Raw genomic sequence first — 20,776 nt, forward strand, 5'->3', positions numbered from 1 at the left:
AATTAATGTTGTGTGGAAACAGATGTTTTTGATTTGCTAGCAGTGACATGTTGTTTTCAGGGATCAGAATATCACAGGGCTGTTGCACTTTTGTAACGCGCCTCATGAGCTTTTCATTTATTTTAGATACATAAAGCTGTTTCACAGGTATAATTAAGCTAGAACCTTTACACTCTAAATAGAGGATTTCTCATCTTTAATCAGATCTAGGCCACTGAGCTTTAGTGTCCTTCTTTTGGCTTCTGTCCTTACCCTGCACACAGTGCTTGTTGAAATGGAAAAAGAAGTTTGCTTCACTTTAGGGAACTGAATTTATTTTTGCGATGTTTTGCATTAAAAAAGAAAAAAAGCAATTTATCCTTGATGGAACTTACTTATTACTCTGAAGCTCACATACCTTTATCTGACTACAGATTTAGTTAACGATGATAGTATATTATTATCCAGGCATTTGAAAAAGCCAGTGACTGAAAGCACTTGAAGGAAAGATCTTTTGTGTTTGTGCAAGCTATATTCTGGGCTATATAAAGTAACATAGTATTTTTTATAACTATCAGCTATTAACTGTGTTGACTTCCTTTTCCTCCTGGAATTAGCACAGAAAGGAAAGCATGTTTGTGTTTTGTTTAAAGCCTCGAACAACAACAGCTCCCTAACTTTATTTTTATATTTCTAAAGTTTACTTGATCATAAGTGACATAGGTCATCGTGACAAAATGCATGTTTGCCAGCTAGGCAGTAAGCTTTTTAACACTCTACAGCTTTTGTCCTCCAAGAATGGTAATAAAACCTATGTACAGTGACCATTTGGGTGTCTTGCATTATTCACGACAGGATAAGTTCTCACCAGCTACTCTAATCTTGCTCCTTTCTACACTAAGATGAGAAGAGAATTAGACCAATTATGTCATCATTTAGTGTTCTACATTTTAATCATCTTTGACACCCTCAGCATGGTAGTTACACTTCAAAGACTGTTTTCCCTTGTGATGGCATTAAGGGCTAGTGGAGCATAGAGAAGAGTAAAAGAAATATAGTCAGAGTTTCTGTAGTGAAGAAGCTTTGCAAGGAAGAGTCATAATTGCACCCAGGTTTCTCCTGAGCCAAGAGAGCTGACAACCCACAGAAGCACTTCAGGGGAGTAGCAATGAAGAAATGACAATATTGAGCAGCAGATTCTGAATGTCTAATTAAGTTGGGAAGAGAGAAATAGCACAGGGAGAATCCTAAGTGTGTGAAGACTCACATTCGTAGTTGTCTCAACATGTCTTTCCCTGCAGTTAAATCAAAAGACCCCAGTCAAAATTAGTTGTCTGATATACCAAAAATGACAGGATTTATAAACAGGTTTTCACAGTTCTAAAGAGCTCTCAGCTCAGTTGAGGGGGAATAAATTGTTGAGTGTTAACACTTGCCTTTAGAAATCTCAGATTTTTATAACTTAAGTAGCTCATCTTTCTTTAGAAAGACTAAAGACATTTAGACGAGCTACTTTCTACTTTCAATAGTAGAAAATTTAGTAGAAATAAGAAATAATGTGCAAAACTAAGTTACTGAAGCATTGCAGCCCTTGCGATAAATGTAACTAATGCAGCAAAAGCACATCTCTAAAGAACAAAATTCTCAAATCTATAGCTTGGATAAGAGTTTTCTGCAATAATTCCTTAGTTATCCCCATAGGATGTGGTAGCTGCAGCTAGAATGAAGAATCCTAACAAACCTTAGGATATAGCAGCAAATACGTCATAACCACTTCTGCCAAGACACTAATCCAAATCCCACAGTGATCAGCTCCACCTATGTCACAGTCCTGTTGGAGGGAAAGGATGTTGCTTAGAGAAATGCACTTGAGCCATTTTATGATAGAAGATATATAGCTTCTCAATGAGGTTTTAATATAAATCAGAAGGTGTTATTTAAAAAATATATATATTGATTTATTTTTGTCTTTAAGCCTAGAGCAGGTTATCATAATGAAATGTTCATGTTATACTAGTAAGATGTGAAATGCAAGTGATACGGGAGTGATGTATGAAATAGTCTTTTTACAGCCATGGTTATTTGTTTGTTCCCTAGGAATACATGAGAACTACACAGTGGGAATTTTATAGAGGTCTACTACATACCGCTTAGCATCTTTCATACTTAAATACTATATAATTAAACTACAATTATATGAAGAGTCCATAAGCACTCAGAGCAGTAATGGATGATATTTGTAATACAATTCACACAGTTTTGGCTGTTGGAAGCTCCATTGTTAGGCTGCTGGCTGGGACTCAGGATATCCCTTACTGCTTTCAAAAAATCTCTTGAGTCCTTCATTTCCAGCTGAACAGTTACCAAAGGTCCATGGAAGAGTCCTTGAGCAAAACTTCTTAAACTTTAGGCAGCAATGTGAATGCTTCCTCTTTTTTTATTATTATTTATTTATTTATTTATTTTTCTTTCCCCTCTTAATGCTAGATCTGCTTCAACCTTTCTGTGATGAAAATATTTTATCTGAGAGAATTTCCAAATTGTTCAGGGGACTAACTGGGTTTCCAGCCTGGCCTTACTACAGCAATGTATGCCACTTCCCTTTGAATATACATTTCTTCATCAAATATTGTCTCTACAAAAACCTGTTTCTGTTGAGCTCTTTTAGGAAATGGAGAAGGGTGCTGGCCTACAGCTTTTATAAGATAATACCTTCAGAGCTGCCATTTTATGACTGTTTGGCAAAGCCCAGCAGTGTCATTTGCAATCCCAGAAGCAAGCTGCTAACTTCAACAGATAATGGTACTGCAGTAAAACTAATCATCGCTGCAAAAGGATGCCGCCCTTTCCTCCACCTCCTCTGTACTTTAAGACCACTTGAATTTGGTCACTTAAACTCTGGGAGGAGCTGTTTCCTGCAAAAGTGTCTCCATATTTCTGCATTTGTCAGTGTTTCTAGTGTACAGTGTTTTTTTAAAATAATAATTTTTTTTAAAAAGTGTATATAAACAGGATAAATTAAACACAGCCTGCAGTACTCCTCTACCCTAGTGATTGTTTTGATAGATTACAGTTGCTGGAAAACTGCACAAGTTGTTTCCAATGTTTCTTCAGCTGTCTTCTTGTTTCTTACAACCATGCCGTGATGATATTCCACCTTTTTGTTGGAATCTCACCCAAAATTTTCATAAGGCTTTTCTGGCCCTTGTTGAGGTTTCTCTGAAAATTTTGCTTACTGATTTGCCCTTCTTTGCACTCCCTGGAGGTGATCCAGCTTTTAAGTGTGACCCTCCCTGCCTTTTCACATGACCTTTGTTTTTGGGTTTTTTGATTTTGCTCCGAACATGTCATAGTGACTTTAGCAAAACTGCTAGGAAACCCAAAATGTAAACATGCTGTGTATTTTTATTTTTTTATGTTTCTTCCAAATTTCATTGTGGTTTGGGGGCTTTTTTTTTTTTTTTTTTGTCTTCTGCTCTTTTGGCTAAGCGGTTCTTAGGGAAGCTGGCAATATGGGAAGGATTTCTGGTATTATGTGTTTGGGGTGGGAGGTGACTGCCCAAGTACACAGGCATCTACTACTGCCTGGAAGCAAACTATGCAGTGGTTACTTCCATGCAGGATACTCCAGAGACACTAGGGAAAGCATTGGCAACTGTCTCTTTACACTCAGGTCATCTCAAAGGGGCCTAGGAGCCTATGGGTAGGCAAGTGAACCCGGTCTCCAGGCTTGGTCTCTCTCATCGCACATACATGTGATGAGTAGCGGTCAGCAAGATGTAGCATGTGTGTATCTATACCTTTGTGCTTGCAGATTGCAACCTTGATGTAAGTGGAGTCAATACTAGAGACTGATTATGATACTAGCAATTCGTAGAAAAATAAAAATGAGGCCAATTGTTTGATTTGTAATTCTTTTGCACTTACTGCAGAATTTGTATATGGTGTTCACTTTTTCCTTTTGTAGAAGTTCAATTAAAAAAGGCAGATTATCATGAATAGGTTTGTTTCCACTGCATTAGCACGTGTTGTGAAGGTCCCAGAGGGATTGTTTGGACAGTAAAATTGTTAATGGTGTTGGTATTTAAAAAGTTATAATTAGCTTCTGAAGTTAACACCCTTTCAGTTCTATTGTTTTAAGTGCAGAGATTTGAGAAATCCTTGGTGTATTAGGACAATTACAAATAAATTTCCCCAACCAAAGACTGTAAAGTTTTTTAGAATTACTGTTAGTTTGGGAGAGTGCTTCAAAATCTAAATGAAGTCTTGAAACTTATGTCTACAGCTTTTTAAATTGATATTCAGTAATGATAATTATCAGATTCATGAATAGCTCGTGGATGTTTTGTGGTGTAGCATGGATATCTACTTCTTACATATATTGTGCATAGTATTTTAATGTAAATTATATTCTATTTTACACTGTAGTTATTTTTCCCATGTTGAATCAGGAAATATGTTCTATTTCAAGTAAGAATAAATTTTTACAGTTCTTGTCCTTCCCTAACATTCTTTTGCTCTGGCAAATGCTTAACAGGTCAAACTAGTTAAGCATGGTAGTTCATATACAATGCTATCGTATGCAATTCAGTCTGTAGGGTGAGCATTTAGAATGCGTTGCAAGAAATGAGAAAGAGGTAGAGCTGGGACAGAAGGTCAGCTTAGGTAATGACGGTACCTTTACTGTAAAGGAAACCTGCTTCGTGTCTCTTAGGTGCAGAGAGAACATTAAGGTAGATTTTCTCACTCAAATGACTTAATGCTGGGAATCCCTTCCGAGAGGTGTTCCTTTAATTGCAGCATCTGAGGTGTCTGTAGTGATACCAGAGGTAATGTCCAAAGCATGGCCTGAACAGATTTTCAGTAGACTGATTCTAAACACTCCACTTCTCACTGCTACTCTCTCCAACAGAGAATAAAAATTAAATCTGTGTTAGCAGATGAAAGATGCAGAGATTCCCAGGACTGTCTGTCCGACATTAAATGCTTAAAATACCTCGCACATTAGTTATGTCATTACGAGCCAGATGTTGCTTAGCCATTCCTTCACAGAACTCCCACTGAAGTTAGCAACCGACTCTCAGTTCTCTGATTTAGGATCAGTATTTTTAATTAGCTTACTCTCATCTGCCCTTTATGTTCTCTCTTGGTGCCTCTCTGTGACCTTAAAGGAAAAACTGCATGTTTTTACGGTTTTTAATTTGTTGTTTTTAGAACTGAACCTACTTTTTTTTTTTTTTTTTTTTTTTTGGTACTGTAATCATTCTATATTCAGTAGCACTATATAGTTCAGTAGCTGTTTTGGCTCCCACTTTTGGATTAGTTAAATTTTCCCATAAGTTTGGTAGTCTGATTTTCAACAGATGTTTTGGGGCCATCCTCCTTGTAATGCCTGATGCTTAACAGTGGCCAGCCAAGTAGGGTTCAGAGTTCAGATCTCTGGGTGATGGCCACTTCAGACTTGAAGTTCTCTATTCCTTAAAATCACATACCAAATGTTCATATCTCTTCTACATAGCCTTCTAAAATGGTGTAATGAGACAGATCAATAACGACTTCAAAGTTAGAAGTTGCGTGGTAAGAGCAGACAGGGAATGAATACGCATAACAGGACAAACCTAATGCAGCTAAACTTGTCAGTGTTACTCTTTATCAAAGTCTGTCTAATCCATTTTATGCTTTGCTTAGACAAAGCAAAAAGTAGTTTGTTTCCTCCTCTGTAAAACATTCATACAATATCCAGAATAATTAATGCCATCACTAAAATGCCACTAGATTGGAATGATGTGCAGCAACTCTTTAGCTGTACAGTCAGTAAAGATTTGGGGATGTAGCAAAAGAAAGTTAAGAATATAGCTTTATGAAATGTGAGAGACATTTCATAATGTGAGAGCTGGGTAACAACAGCTGCTAACAGCTTTTAACTTCTTTAAGAAGTTGGCTGGTTTATTTGTCTGTATTAGGCCATCATGGAGCAGTTATAAAATTTACTAGGATATGGCAGGGTGGGGAAGGGTGAGAGAGGAAGCAGGAAAAAAAAAAAAAACAGAAAGTTACTCCTGCAAGTTCTGATTTCATTTGAGAAGCCTGGAGATGTTAGGGAAGTGAGAAGTTAGCTCATGAAATGTTTTGTTCTTTATATGCTATAAACGTGTAGCAATAGTCAAGCATTTTTATTTCTCTAAAAATACTTGCAGTATCAGCAAAATATATACCTCTTCAGGAATACACTGGCCAATAATACTTGCATCTAGTTAAGAATTAGTACAAAAAGTTGTGGCTGCGTTTGGCCCAATCATCTGTGTCGTCAATAAAGCACCTGATGGCTTCCTTGGAAGAAAAATATAGCTGCTCTTAGAGCTTCAGAAGAGAACAGTGTTTTCTCTTTGCTGGTTAATTCATAATATCATATTCATTACCTGCTGGGTTTCAGCAAATATCCTGCTCTATCAACAGCAAGGGGAAGCCAATGCAGGACAAATCTGCATTTCACCAAAGGAAGCTTGGTATAAGCTACCCCAATGGAAAAAATGCAGGAGCCTTTTTGTTTGTTTGTTTCTGAGTGGTTCCCTTGCATGGAATCAGTTGGGTGATGTCGTTTCCGTTGGCTCCAGCAATGTCAAGGCCATTGATGTTGAAAGTTTTGTACTGTTGTTCCCCACTGCTTGGAAAATTGTCTCCCCCTCTCCCCCCTCCTCCCCCCAACCAAATCCCTGCCAAGCAAGCAGCTGTGAGCAAAATTTCTCAGTAAAAGGAATTAGAAGTTTTGCACGCCCTTTGGAACAGGGAAAGACGTATATACAGTTTTGAGAGGGATGAGTTGTGGGGTGCAAGTTCAGATCCTCTGCATAAAATGCAAGTGCATGAAATGGACAAGCCTTTTAAGGCTTATTATGTTGAAAGGTGTGGGAAGGAATGGAAAAATGTAAGCAAGGCTTGTTTTTTCATAATGACTTCTGGTACCTCGGTCTGGGAAATATTAAGTAATGCCTTAAAGTCTGAAGTCCAAGCTTTGCTAATGAAGCCAGCTAGTAAATCTACTGAATGCAACTACTCCTACTCTACTGAATGCAAATCTACTCCTGCAATTGCAGCTGAGACACTGGCAGAGCAATGGCAAGAACTGGCCTGTAGAATTACTCAATTGAATGTGTCTTAATTTTAATAGATGCTTCCCATAGAATTCCACGCATTTTATTTGCACCAGGATTATTATTATTTTTTAATGGGGGACAGTGAAATCAGTATCAGAATTCTGTAGATTTTTTTTTTCTTCTTCAGGAAAATAAATGCAGGATGTGAGTTTGCAGAAAATATGCACACCTATATTAAAGCCACCTAATATTTTCCATGCTCGCAATGGAGATTTTCGGTTGCTTGCAGTTTTGACAGGCTTTAATTGAAATTTCCATGACGCGTTTCTGCCTTTATATTATTATTATTTTTACATTTGAAGGGGAGACAATGTGCTTAAGTGTGTAAATGGCGTATAAATAACAGTTATGTATAATTTATGACCAGAATTTGCTGTGCATGAATAGCTATAGTGTTTGTAAGGTTTTATTGGAACGTAATGTTTCATTCTCTAGAAATACCTTGTGTGAGTGAGACTCAAATTTATCAAGACTGTGATATTGTGTCCAATTTATGTAATATTTCAGTGATCTTAGGTTTTTGGATTTTTTTTTGGTTCATGTTCAGGTAAGTCAGGGTGGAATAGTGCAAAAGGATATGGAAAAGTCTGTTTGTAATTAAAGGAACACTAATTGGACTGTAGGGACTGTGTGTAAGATACACTAGTCTTTCCCACGGCCACACCCTGAGCATATGATCTTTAACTGAATTCATGGAAACATTCAGACTGCTTCCTACAGATTGCAGCTGGCACTGTCTGTAAAATCTGTGCTTCACAAAGAGCAGAGGATTTTATGTGATAATGTGCAGTGATACATTTCATGCTGCTGCAGCATTACTATCCAGCTATCTGAAACAGATGGAATGTGCAGGAAAGAAAAAAAAAAATATGCAAAGCTTTATGCCCATGGAACTGATATTGGACTCCTGTTAATGGTCATCCTTCCCTGCAGTTCTTAGTCAGAGGAGGTGAATTAGTGCAGCGCTTGACCATCAAATATGCATGTGGCTTACAGACTGCATGCCAGCTAAATTGTTAGATGACACGCCAACTGCTTTTGCTATTTCCAACTTTTAACATCTTTCCCAGCAGCATAATCTCTGCAAGTAGCATTTTTCAGTGGCACAGCATCACCTTTCTGTTAACAGCATGAAAACATAATAGGATGTCAACTGAAATTTAAGGCCAGTTAGACTCAGGCCCATCCAGTTATTTTTTCAGATTCCAGCAGTTGTTAATCTCTGGTATTTCAAAGGAAGAACTAGGGCTTTGTATAAGAAAAGTGATGGACAAATATGAAAATTCATAAAGGGATAGTGTCTTAGTTCTTTCAGGTAAGCAGTGCTGTATAACCTTTCAGGTGGAAGAAATCTAAATGGTATTTCAGAAAAGACACAAAAAATATTTCAGTCAGTGGTAAAGATAATTTCTACTGTCCATATTCAGACTGATACACTGGCCTCATGAAAAAGAGAAATTACTCATGTAAAACTAAGTGCACAGTGTCAAAGATAATTGATAAAGATAAGCATGTAAATATGTTCTGGTTGATTGAATTTGACTCTAACTGTCCAGATGGTCATCACTGCTATGTGGGGGATTGAAAACTTTTGAGACTCGAATTTACACTGCTGCCAGTTGTTCTATGTTCTCTATGTGTGCTTTCAAATTGGAATGGAGAATACATTGGGTAAATACCATAAGAGAAGTTAGTGTAGTCACTTGGTAGCAGTTTAAAGAATCTCAGTTCTCATGTTGTTAAGGTGATTAGTTAATTACTATGATCCTGTAATTCAATTCTAAACTGACAGTAACTCTAGCAAAACGAGTGTTTCTTTACTCTGAGAAGCTTGAATCCATGTCAGAGTTGCGCTTATGTGAATATTCCCTTGGGTGTGGATGAAGATGAAGGGAATTCCCATTTAGAATCACTTGTGGGTGATGTTTTCTTCTCTTTGTCAACACTAATGGTAACTCAGATTGGCAGAAAATTGCTTGTAAATTATGATTGGCTATAGCAATATCATGGTACATGCCTTAACTTGAAGGAATTGTGTGTAGGGGGTTAAAAAAAACTTTTTTGCTCCTTCTGCTTTATGGCTATGTTAAGGTGATTTCTGCAGCCGGCCTGTGAGGAGAATGTGGAGAGAGAGGGGAAAAAAAAAAAAAAAAAAAAAAGCTGTGGTTATAAATGTAAAGTTAAAAACTTTGACGTTGCTGTGTTCTTAATCTGTCCTTTGAGTATGCGCCTCCATTCTTTTCTGTCATTTGCAAGCCTTGACTCTTCTCCATGTAGAGTATAGGCCTTGTTTTTAGAAGTCAAGACTAAAGTCAGTGCAGGTCTCAAGACCCTGCTTATATGAATATGCAGCTAGGAATCATTATTCAGTGCTATACAGGTCTAAAAAATATGTGGAAGGTATTTTCTTTCCATATTATTGGGATTAACTACTTCTGTTTTTTAACGTTTTTGAGTCTTGCAATCTTCTTTCTGGCTTACACGCTCTGTATGAGTCCAATTTAGTTGTTGATCAAATGCCATTTGAGGAATACAACAGATGAAAAAAAAATACATAATAAAGATAGGAAATAGCTAGGTAATTAAAAAGGAAAGGAGACAGGCTTCAGACCACTAGAATTCAAAAGGTTGTTTTTGGCTGCTGCTTGTTCTTGGCTTTTGTTACAGGACAGATTAATAGTTTTGATAATTTAACATAATATAACTTGTAATGTCTAATATTCAAAGGCTGAAATACACCAGATCTTGCACTTCTGACTTCTGGCATGTGAAATTTTAAATTTAAGAGGAAATGTTCTGAACTGTGGTGACTTAAGTTGACCTGGTAAAGGCTTTGAAGTAGCTGGTCGTTTATTTTGTTTTGAATATGTATGCCAAGCTGAATTTTTCTAAAATTGCTATAAATTTGCCTGAACTTTTTTTGGTATAGTAAATGCATCAGAAATAGCCTGTGAGAGAAAATGCCAGTATTTGGTATGAACTTCCATCTGAAATTTCATTTCCAGTGAGACCAATTATTACTGGTGAAAAGATGACTACTTTGGGAATATTTTAGTTCTTCATATTATGCTTTTTTTGTCTGTTTTTATTTACAAAAAAAAAAAAAAAAAAAAAAAGAGAGGAAAAAAAAAAGAAATTCAACACAAAATCAAAAGACTGTAGTGCTTCAGCCATTTCTGTTGAGAGTTTACCTCTGTTTGCTTTGTCACTTCTGTTCGAGTGACTGACCAGAGGTGAACCCAAAGTTAGGACACCGGTCCTGATGCAGTGGTTGCAGCAGCACTGTGTTTATGCTGGCATAAGCAGTTCCCTTTCCTGGCCACCTGCTACTTCTCCATCCTGCTCTGAGTTGTTGAAGTGGCACAGTCCACCTAAAAATGAGTAATTTCATAAAAAAATCATATTGGAAAACATTATCAAAGTATATACTGAACTGAATGAGAGTGTTTTTGTGTATATTTATATGTAAATGTTCACATTTCTAAATGTGAATCTAGGAAGAAACTCTGATTTAAAACCTGTGAGTTTCACATGAACACAATTAATAGCCAAATTGGGTTGGGGCCAGTGAGAAAAAGCCTGAGCAGTAGGCTTGGGACAAACAGAAGTCATGATGCACTTTGGTTAACCCATTCTCCCATTCCCATTGCCTTGTTCTGACCTTAAGAAAATTATTTGAACTGTAGAAATATTGTTCCTGTAAAATTAGCGTGTTTTAATGAAGAAGTAACATACACACATGCACACAGAGAAAACTTTCTAAAGGGGGCCAGTTGAGAAAATGACTTCATGCTGTAATCATTTTCACAAAGAAACCTTTGGTTCCCTTTCGGGTCATTACTTGGTAAGCAGCATTGAGCAGAGTCATTCAAATAAAAATAGTGACTGCAAGACATGCACAGAGCAGCAGTTCGCTCTGCACTCTTGAATAAGCAGTGTCTGGAAAAAAAAAGAACTTCAAACATCTGAGCAAGGGTTTTTTATACAAATGTTTCAAGGTCTATTAGATGAAGTCATGAATTTATGCTGCCATTGTTTTAATTCACTGATTTTGTTTGGAGGTGGAAAAAAATTAGGAACAGAGAGGCCAATATAACATTTTTCATCTACATAATTTCATCTCGTAGCTATGTTCTTATGAAAAGTTCCTTCTTGGAAATAAATCCCACTGCTTTCCCAGTTAGTAGATGGAGGAAAGAGGGAGCAGAATGTGAGAGATCAGAGAGGAAAGGAAGAAAGGAAGCAAGCAGAGAGACCCTCTGCTTCAGAGCGGGTGCTCCAGGATAAAATTCCCATTGTATGCCCTTCCCACTTGCACTGCTGCTGAACCACGTGGGATATTTTGTGGGTTACTCTTTTGTTATCATGTCGGCAGGCACGAGCTGAGAGGAAAGTGAGGTGAGAAACATTTTTGTTTGGCACACATGGTTAAGGTTCACAGTTCTGATGGCCACAGAAAAAAGGGCTAAGGACTGTGCCCGCACTCTGAAATAACTACGGAAACTTGGCCTCGCTGTAGCAGCTGTATGAGTGTTGGTGTTCCCTGGTCCAAATCCTTGCCATATTCATGCCAGAAGGAGCTGTAGAGGGAGATAGGAAGAGAGAGGGAGCCTTTGGAACAAAATGCTTAATGGAGGGCTCTGCTGAAAACTTCACAGCTTCTCTATTTGAAGATGCAGCTGGAGTGCAGTGACAGGACTCAGTGATCCCTGTGGGTCCCTTCCAGTTTGAGTTATCCTATGACATTCTTTGATTTTCATAAAATTTGGGCCTGGGCAGGAAGATGCAGTAACTCCAGTGACATCCTCGTGATGTTGGCTATACTGTGTAATTGACTGGGTTTGGGGCCACATTAGTAACATGTCCCTGTGAATTTTGGGGTGTAACAAATGAGGTTTTGCTGCATGTGTCTGTGAATATCTTTCTCCAGTTTCAATTAGGTTTTTATTTTTTGTTGTTGAACACAGGAGAAAATACAGATTGGATAGTGGCAAAAGGGTAATGAGTCATTCAAATATACCTAATAAAAAGACTGTGGGAGCTCTCCAACTTTTCAATATCGTTAGGTCCACAGAGAAGAGAAAACGTCACAAGCAATCCCCTTCTATTAAAACTAACACATTAATTGGAACATCCTTGTCACAACACAGCAATTGCTTTGGAGAAAGAGAAATCTTAAAGCTTGCTGAATATATTTTAAATGAAGTTTTTAAAATAATATACCAGCAAATTACTTTAATGGGGGGGAAATGTACCACCACTAATCATCCTAATCAATCAGCTCTTGGAATTAAATCTGTCATTATTCTCTTTTCATCCTCATTTCCAATAATCTGTTTTACAACGTTTGATACTGACCAGTCTAGCATTTTACAGATAACTTTATTCGACAGAGCAACCTTCTTTCTAAGTTTCTTCACGCTTGCATGAATGCTAAAGGATTTAAACATCATGGATGGAGAACATTGAACAAAATGTGAATTATGCCTAGTAGCATACATAGCTGTGTTGAAGGACTTTAGAAATCAAGGCACATTTTGAGTTCGGACTATGGAGTGAAAAGGGTTAAGCTTGTAAAGTAAGCACAAGTTCTTCAACAGAGTGATAGACAAATAGCACTCACAGAAAAATCTGAAGGCACTAGGAACTATAAAATGTTGGAAATCAGAGCTGGATCCCAGAGAATAAGCTGTAGAACTTCAATGTCAGTCTGTTGTTAAACATTTATTGCTGTTGAACTCTGGTAGAGCTTTTTATTTAGAAAATAAAATAATCAGTACTATTGGCAGAAAATATTAGAACCAAGAAAACTTTGTGAAATTATTTTGGAACTGTAGAGTTCTGTGTCTCTTACTTATCTTAGATAATATTACTTTGCTTTGGTATTTCTAACATTCATATGTGCATTTATTTGACACAATTAAATATCTTTTAAATGATACTGCTAAATTGTAGCTGTGCTAATCCTCAGTTGAGTTGTTGTCTGTCTTCCACATGCAATTGCAGCATTTCCTACTGCTGGCTATGTATGTTCTTAAGTCAACAGAAAGTTCAACATATTTGAAAGGGGAAGGTAGAGCCTTTGTAATTTAGAGAAAAGGCATTGAAAGTACAGAGGCCAAGAGAAGACCTGTCAATGTAAGAGCAAGGAGGAAATGTCTTTGTATTTCTCTGCTATGTAGCCAGGAGTAATATCGCCCAAAAGCAGAAATTGCTGAATATTCCAGGGGAAGAACCCTGTGGAGGATTTCTCCTCCAAACCCAGAATAACTGAGGGTTTTGTTGAGGTGGATTTTTTTTTTTTCTTTTTTTTGTGGTGGTTGCTGGTTGGGTTGGGTTGGCTTCTTAACCGCACCTCTGTAGCTTGTGTTTCTTCTCCAGATAATTTATAATGTCACCTCTGAACTGAACAGAGGAGGAAAAGTGTTACAAAATAGTGAGTCATGTCTTTCCACCACACAAAAAAACTAACACCACCATCCCTTTATGATTGGTTCGTATGACTTTAGGTATTATTAGAAATGGCCAAGAGTGTTGTCAATAACTGCTAGTAGTGTCTGTTGGATGTAGGAGACAAAACTTAGCTGAATGGTAGCCAAAAACTATTAATGGGAAAAAGTACACAGAAGTAATTTAATCCGTGTAATCTTATCTACAGATGGTTCTGCAATCTCTGCAAGGCCTCTGGCAAGCTACTAGAGTGATGGAAAAACAAATGAACAAACAATCTGCATGCTAATAGAATAAATGATGTGAAACATCTTTAGGAACTAGACCTAATTTTCTACTTGCAGTAAGCAGGAGATCTTGAAACACACATAACGTGGCCTAGGAAATAAGCAGCCAGTATTTTCTCATACTGAGCTAAACTACCACTTAATGCATGATGAGGTTGGTCTAAGATAATAAAACAATAAAAATGAGGTTCCCCTCTTTCTTCTCCATTTATTTTAACATATAATCCCCAAGAAGAGAGTAAATACTGTTGTGTCACAGCTGCTCCATGGGCAAAGCTACTAGAAAAGAAGGTAGAAGGAGGAAGGAAAGTTTGTGTGCAGCACAACAGATATGGCATTTTATGTAATATCTCCTTGCATGTGAGCGGTGCTGTGGGTTTGGAGAATGAAATATTGAAAGAAACTGGGCGTGTGGTACTTCTGGTTTATTTCCTATAGTATTTTTCACAGTGTTGATATGAATATTGCACATTTTTTCATAATTACTGGTTCACTTGTGGAGGTCTTCAAGAGTAAGCATCTTTCTTCTGGAGTGCAGGAGGAGATCTCAGTTTATCCTTTTGCATTTCTCAGGCAAGCTCTTTGCACTGTTCTGTCTTCATGCTGCTGCTTGCTACCAGTCAGTGGTACACACAGCAATCTATTCTAGTATTCCTGAGGAGCTGAAAATTGTATGAGGAGAATTTATTTTTTTTTTTATGTTTTTGTGCAGTGAGGTTTCTTGGAAGCTGTGAAGAACTAATGCTTCTGTACTGTAAAGTCATGTCAGGGAAGATCACACTCTTTTTGTCTCCTGTCTCACTGGTTTTAGGAGTCTGCAAGTGCTGATACTGGGTCTTAGTTCAAAGTGATGGTGAGCAGGGAATTATAACGTCATGAAACTGTGTTACCCAGAGTTTGGTAGACTTGTTCTGTCTTGAGCCTTATTAACCCCGTAATTATTAGGAGGATAGAGAAATTCCCACATACAGCTGTGAGATGTTTTATGATACCATCAGAGCAGTTTGGTCCAAATCTTGGCAGAAGATTTTCCCTCAGAAATCAGAAGAGCATTTTACCTGGTTAGGGAGATTTCCAAATTGCCCTGCCTGTTTAGTCCACTTCCAGGAATAAATGAATTTGGTGAGCAGAAGCCCTTATTTTTGAAAGAGAATCTGTCCCTTAACGGGCAGTTTTTCTCTCAAGGTTTATGTGAATGGAGGTGCAAATGACTCTTTAGTTCCATTGGAGACCACTGGATTTTTGTAACAGTGTAAGGCAGCAATTCAAATCAAGGATGTTTGGAAAGGGTTGGGCATTTTGCAACTTGTTTTTTTTTTGCCTGTACCTTGGACTGAAACAACCAAACCTTGCCCGGGGTTTGAAATGCTTTGAATCACATGCCCCTCTCTGAAAAGAATCAGAAATAACAAAATAGCCTGTATCAAAATAGCCTGTATCTGAGAGGGAGTCCAACCAGACAAAATCAGGGAGTGCTAGAATAACAGGAAGAGATTTTTTTGTTAAGAAAACAGCCATTCTGATCCCTGCTTTAAGCCAGAGAGGAAGGATATACATCTATATATGCACGTTCAACTTCAGTGTTGCAAGATTGTAACATTGCTAGAGCTAATGTGATTTATATTGAAAATGTTTTCTTTCCTTGGGTGAATCAAAGATGACCAGCTGATTAGTGAAATACGTTTGTGCATAAGAATGGAGTTACCTGCAATGATGTAAGTATAAGTAGGCTCTCCCTCCCATGCCACCCATACGCAACTGCACTCGGACTTCAAGTCAAGTTTAAGAGTAACTGCCTTGGGTAGAAGCATGAGGTTTTTCTTGATGCATTAAGTGTGGTCAAATGATTGAAGTTCAAAACAGTATTTTTCCACTTTTTATTTTTATTTTTTGTTTACCCTTTTGGTTTGCCATTGAAATGGGAAGTGTCTGGAGCTCAGCAAGGGCGACATTTATTCTTGGGAGGATGGGAAAAGGTTAAAAGTAGAAACAGCTGATGAGGCAGGATGGATGGCTCTGTAGAGAAAGCAGGAGGAAGAGAAATGTGAACATCTGTTAAAGCTACACCAGTGACTTTTTTTGGCTAAGTTCAGCTTGCAGTTCCTTTTGAATTAATTCTTCTTCAGTAGATGTCAGTGCTATCAGTGAGAAACATTGCATGGGCCTGTGGAGTATCATTAATTTGGGCAATGGAGAATGCAATCAAGACAAAAAGCAGGCAGTTCAAGGTTACTGAGTTGCGGTTTTGTTTTTGTCTTTGGTTGGTTGTTTTTCGTTGTTTTCAGCTGTCTTGGTGTTCAGTACAGAACACACTAAAAACAAAAATGAGATTTTGAAGATCTGATTTGCTATTGAGATTCACCATTCTCTTCCCACTGACATTGTGCTTTACTGGGAAAATCAATAAGGCAGAACTGTCCTAGTGTGTTCCCACTGGCTTACAGTTTCTTTCAACACCTATCATATAAATCACAATCCTGATGGCTTTTGTTCAGATCCCCACTGTCTGAGTGGCACTGGGTGATTCTGAATAAGCCTCTACCATCTTTTCCCTCAAGTTAACTTTCATTACACTCAAATTAATCTCGGTCCAATAAAGATGTCCTTTTATCCCTGCAGTAGAGTTGTCAAAGATGTTTAATAACAGAGCAACAACTGGGGGAGCGTTATTTTGTAAAGAAATCTGACGATGTCTCTCATTTACTGTTAATTTCCTTGCCTTGTGCATCTCCTACTTCCCAGCTGGGAGAGGCAGAGAACACTCCAAGAATTGTTTGGTTTTCAGCTCATCTGAACAGGCAATTAATAAAAGCAGCCTTACTTTCTCAGGAGTGCTGGCTTGCTACCTCAGTCAATGAACTGAGCATACTGCTGGCCATTCCTGAGAAAATGTTTTATCTTCCTGTACAAGTTCTTGTCCAAACCAACTGGAATAGATTTTGAGTGAATGAATTCATCTGATGATGCAATAAATGGTTTGCTGAAGTCCAAATAGGCATCTGAATGACCTTCACCCTGCATTCTGTAATTAAATCCAAAAGTAGTGATGTTCGGGAAGAGGATTTTTTTGTCTATGTATAAGTTTTTGGCTTTGCAGTTAGTAACTGTGTGGACTGAGTGGAAAGCACTGAGTGAATTATAGACTTGACTTAATCTTTTACCTCCTGGGAAAAATTAATAATTTAATGCTGGATACTGGAATACTTGATAGGAAATGTCTACAAAACCACTAGATAAGAAAAGATTCAGACCCTTAAAGGAACCAGGCTACAGGATGACTTCTGATACTGTGACATTGAAATGATCATGGGCTGTGAAGCGAAGCAGATGAATTCTGCCATTGCTTCTGTGACATTATATCTTTTAGATAAATAAAAATAAGCAAGGTTAAGTGAGGGCAATATTTGCCAACATTTATTCTAAATTTGCCATCCAACATTCCTTTTAGCAGAAGGATTATTGGAACTATTGTGGAGAAAATTATTTCTAACTTCTTTGTATGCAAGTAGAAAAACTAATATTAAATTAAGGATGCTATGTTCTACTTGATTCCTCTCTTTCCTTGTTCTGTTCACATCATGTATGGCTTTTAACCCTATGCAGATGTGTTTTGGCATACATTGGAGAGACAGAGAGAGGATTATTCCATTACTTTATATACAAGCAGATTATTCTGATTTCCTTAGAAGGCCAGTGCTATTTTTCTTTCTTTCCCCACTAGAATTAGGGGGACATAATTAGGCACAACTGAAATTGACTAAGGGATTGTAACAAATTTGAATGTATGCACCCCTGCCCTCTGTTGTCATGCAGAATTGAAATCATATTGTCTCTTTACTAATTACGATGTCTTCATTTATGTTTTGTATTCAGTCAATCCTTAGTCATTGCACATGGATATTTAGATTGTTTTTATTAACAATGTCTTCAGTAATAAACACTATAAAGTTGCCATTCTGTATGTGTCAGACAGTGATTTTTGCAATAATCAATTCACTGCAGTTCTCATCAAATATGGATTTTCTGAAGAACTATTATACTATAGAGTGCATTGTGAATATATTTCATGTACATCAGTTGGTCTGTCTTTTAGTGTTTTAAGAACCTTCCAAACAGCATATTTGAATTTCAGCGTCTTGCTGAATTACCTGAGCAATTTCCAGCAATCAGTGTTAGAGGATTGCATGCCAGTGGTAAAAATAGAGAAAGATTACTCTGAGTTAAACAGGTAAAACAGTAATTGATTTTACAACAGGCTTCTTGTATTGTCATCAAGTTTTACAATAAACAACAGTGCTCTCATATTGTGTAGAGTGTATAGCCTACAAAATGCTGTTCGTCCTATTACTCAGAATTCTATCCTTCTATGATTTATTCTATTGCAAAACAGGTGATCAAGGTGCTTAAGAAATCATTTTGTATATTTTTTGCCTTAGTTGCATTGTACACTTTAAGGATCAAATTCTAGAATAGTCTGTACTGTCAGATAATTACAGCTTTTTTGAATCATTCTGTTATCTATATATTTGACAGCTACTGTATATACAGAAACTATTTTATAGCTTGCAACTATCTCTTATGTTGCCTTTTTTATCCTTACAAGGTTGTGACTTTCGGTTAAAGCAGCTACTTATTAGATCTGTTCTTCCAGAAATAGCAAAATTAAAAATCAGCTGGTATGAAGAGAATAGGAAATAATTGTGTGTGTGTAGAAATCTAAGTCTACTTTAGAGTACACTGAACTGCAGCATGGTCTAGTTGCCCAAAGCAGAGATGTCAAGGAGCCAACTCAGATCTTGAGCTTTGAAAGTTGTTACTTGCCACGTATTTGTCAGAGTGGGTACCAGTTTCCCAACTGGGGCAAATCCTCCAGAGAAGTGGTGTTAGCTGAAGCAGTGGGTAGCCCTTCCTGCCTTTCCTGTGAGAGATGGAGGTGTTGGTGCAGCAAAAACCTGGCTGCTGGAATTTGCTACTGGTGAATTGGTGGCATTTTCTTCTCATCATATTATACATCCCCATGTATATCATCACATGGCACCGTGTGAGACTAAAAATTCAGTGGACTTCCATTGATTTGTTCTATTGCAGAAAGAAAATATCAAGTCTTTTATCAGTTTTGGCTTTTGTGGTTTACCATTTTTTTCCTGTTTTTTACATTGCAGTTTGAGTTCATTTGATTGCAACATAAAATACACTGCACCAGATACAAAAATGACAAAAAACTGGATCACATTTTTGCTGTTCTTCCTCTTGGTTACTATGGTGAGTTTTATCTTTTTTTTATATTTTCTTTAACGAATTCCAGTTTGTGTGTAATCCAAGTATGTACAGAACACCAGAGAAATTGCTATTTTCTAAAAGCTAACAAGTTCAAATATAGTTTCCACAAAGCAGAATCTTTACTGCCTTATATCCTCCATTTATTTCCTATGCTAACAAACTAATTACCTCTGTTGAAGCCAGCATATCTTTTGCTAGCAGAGAAGTTTATGGTAATTGTTGATATGCCTATATCAGCCAGAAAACTACAAAATCAGATTGTCAGTAGTAAGATTTAAGATCACTTTCCTTCAGTAAAATAATATGTGAAACATAATATTTAACGTGAATGAAGTTAAAGAAACTTTTATCAGTTTTTATGTGAGTAGTAGATCCAAATTCATTAAAAATACATTTAAAAGTGACTTGCTAAAAATAAGTCTTATTCTTCCTAGTTTTTTGCCACTGCCATACCAGCTGAGGGGCATCAGAATATAACAGAGGACTACGCTCAACTGAGTGTTACACGGAATAAAATTATGACAGCACAGTATGAATGCTACCAGAAAATTATGCAAGATCCCATTCATAGGAAAGAAGGTAGAGTTTATTTTCTCATAAGATTTTCCAGAGGGAGGTGGTCGATAGATATAACTGAAGTAATCCAGGATCCTTTTGTTATATTAGTCATTGCTTACATTGATAACAATTTTTTCAGGTTCTGTTCATACCATATTTTAGAAACATCATTTTGGAACTCAGAGTAATACTGTGTATTACAGTTAATGTAATGCTCATTGAATTACATCCACTATATCGTAAATAACACAAAGCTTTTATTTCTGATGACATTAGAAAATGGTAATTTAAACAGATATCCAGATTAAAAAATGGAAATTATTTCCAACTTCATAACTTCTGAAAGCATTCAACGGTTTAGGGGAAAAAAAGAGATAATTACACGGAGTATTTTTCTCTTCTGAAATGTTTCTTTGGAGAAAAGCAATGTCTGGAGGTCAGAAATGGATATGAGTATGACAGTGTAAGTTTATGTCCAGCCCAGGGAACCACGAGTTTAAAAGGATCTGGACAAATGGGAAAATCTCTAGATACAAAGAGGAACTATGTGATGTTTGAAATACGCATCCTTTGAGATAGTTTAGGGAGCAGGGAGAAGATGTTATTACGTGTTGAATAGGAAACTGAAGGAAGATACAAAAATATTTTCAAATCTGTAGGTCAGTCATTCTGCATGCCTACATATAGATATTAAAAATCTGTGTTAGTTCAGTGAGGCATTGAAACAGGCTCCAGAACAAGGACTCTATGACATCCCTGTCCCGGAGCAGTTAGAGAAGTATCTGCAGGCTCAGCTCTACCTGAGGACAAGGAACTGTGGCTGCCTCCCATGTGGGCTTTCTGATGGCTTCTAGGATACCGGTGTGTTTTCGATGAACTAGTAAACACATATTAGAGAGGCTTGGTGTACATCCAAAGTGTAAATACATTCACTAAAATGGTCTTTGCAAATTGAAGGCTCTTTGTTCATGTGCATTATTCAGTCTGAGTTGATATATTTTGCTTTTCCCAAAGAATGTTACCCTACCATGCTCTAAATCTGATGAGGTTTGTAAACTGTAGATGTAG

The 20,776-nt window shown here is 37.2% G+C and overlaps 1 protein-coding gene across 2 annotated transcripts in view; it reads left to right on the forward strand.

Annotated features, from left to right (window-relative positions):
* CALCRL (calcitonin receptor like receptor) overlaps positions 1-20,776 on the forward strand; it is a 61,805-nt gene that overhangs the window by 15,204 nt on the left and 25,825 nt on the right. For both annotated transcript variants that reach the window (XM_084522928.1, XM_084522927.1), the window contains 2 exons: positions 19,033-19,132; positions 19,585-19,729. In XM_084522928.1, coding sequence (XP_084379054.1) covers positions 19,082-19,132; positions 19,585-19,729 — 196 coding nt within the window. In that variant the 5' untranslated portion in view covers positions 19,033-19,081. The remainder of the gene's footprint in view (positions 1-19,032; positions 19,133-19,584; positions 19,730-20,776) is intronic.

The sequence above is a fragment of the Aythya ferina genome, assembly GCF_964211825.1.
Source record: "Aythya ferina genome assembly, chromosome: 6".
NCBI classification, from domain to species: domain Eukaryota; kingdom Metazoa; phylum Chordata; class Aves; order Anseriformes; family Anatidae; genus Aythya; species Aythya ferina.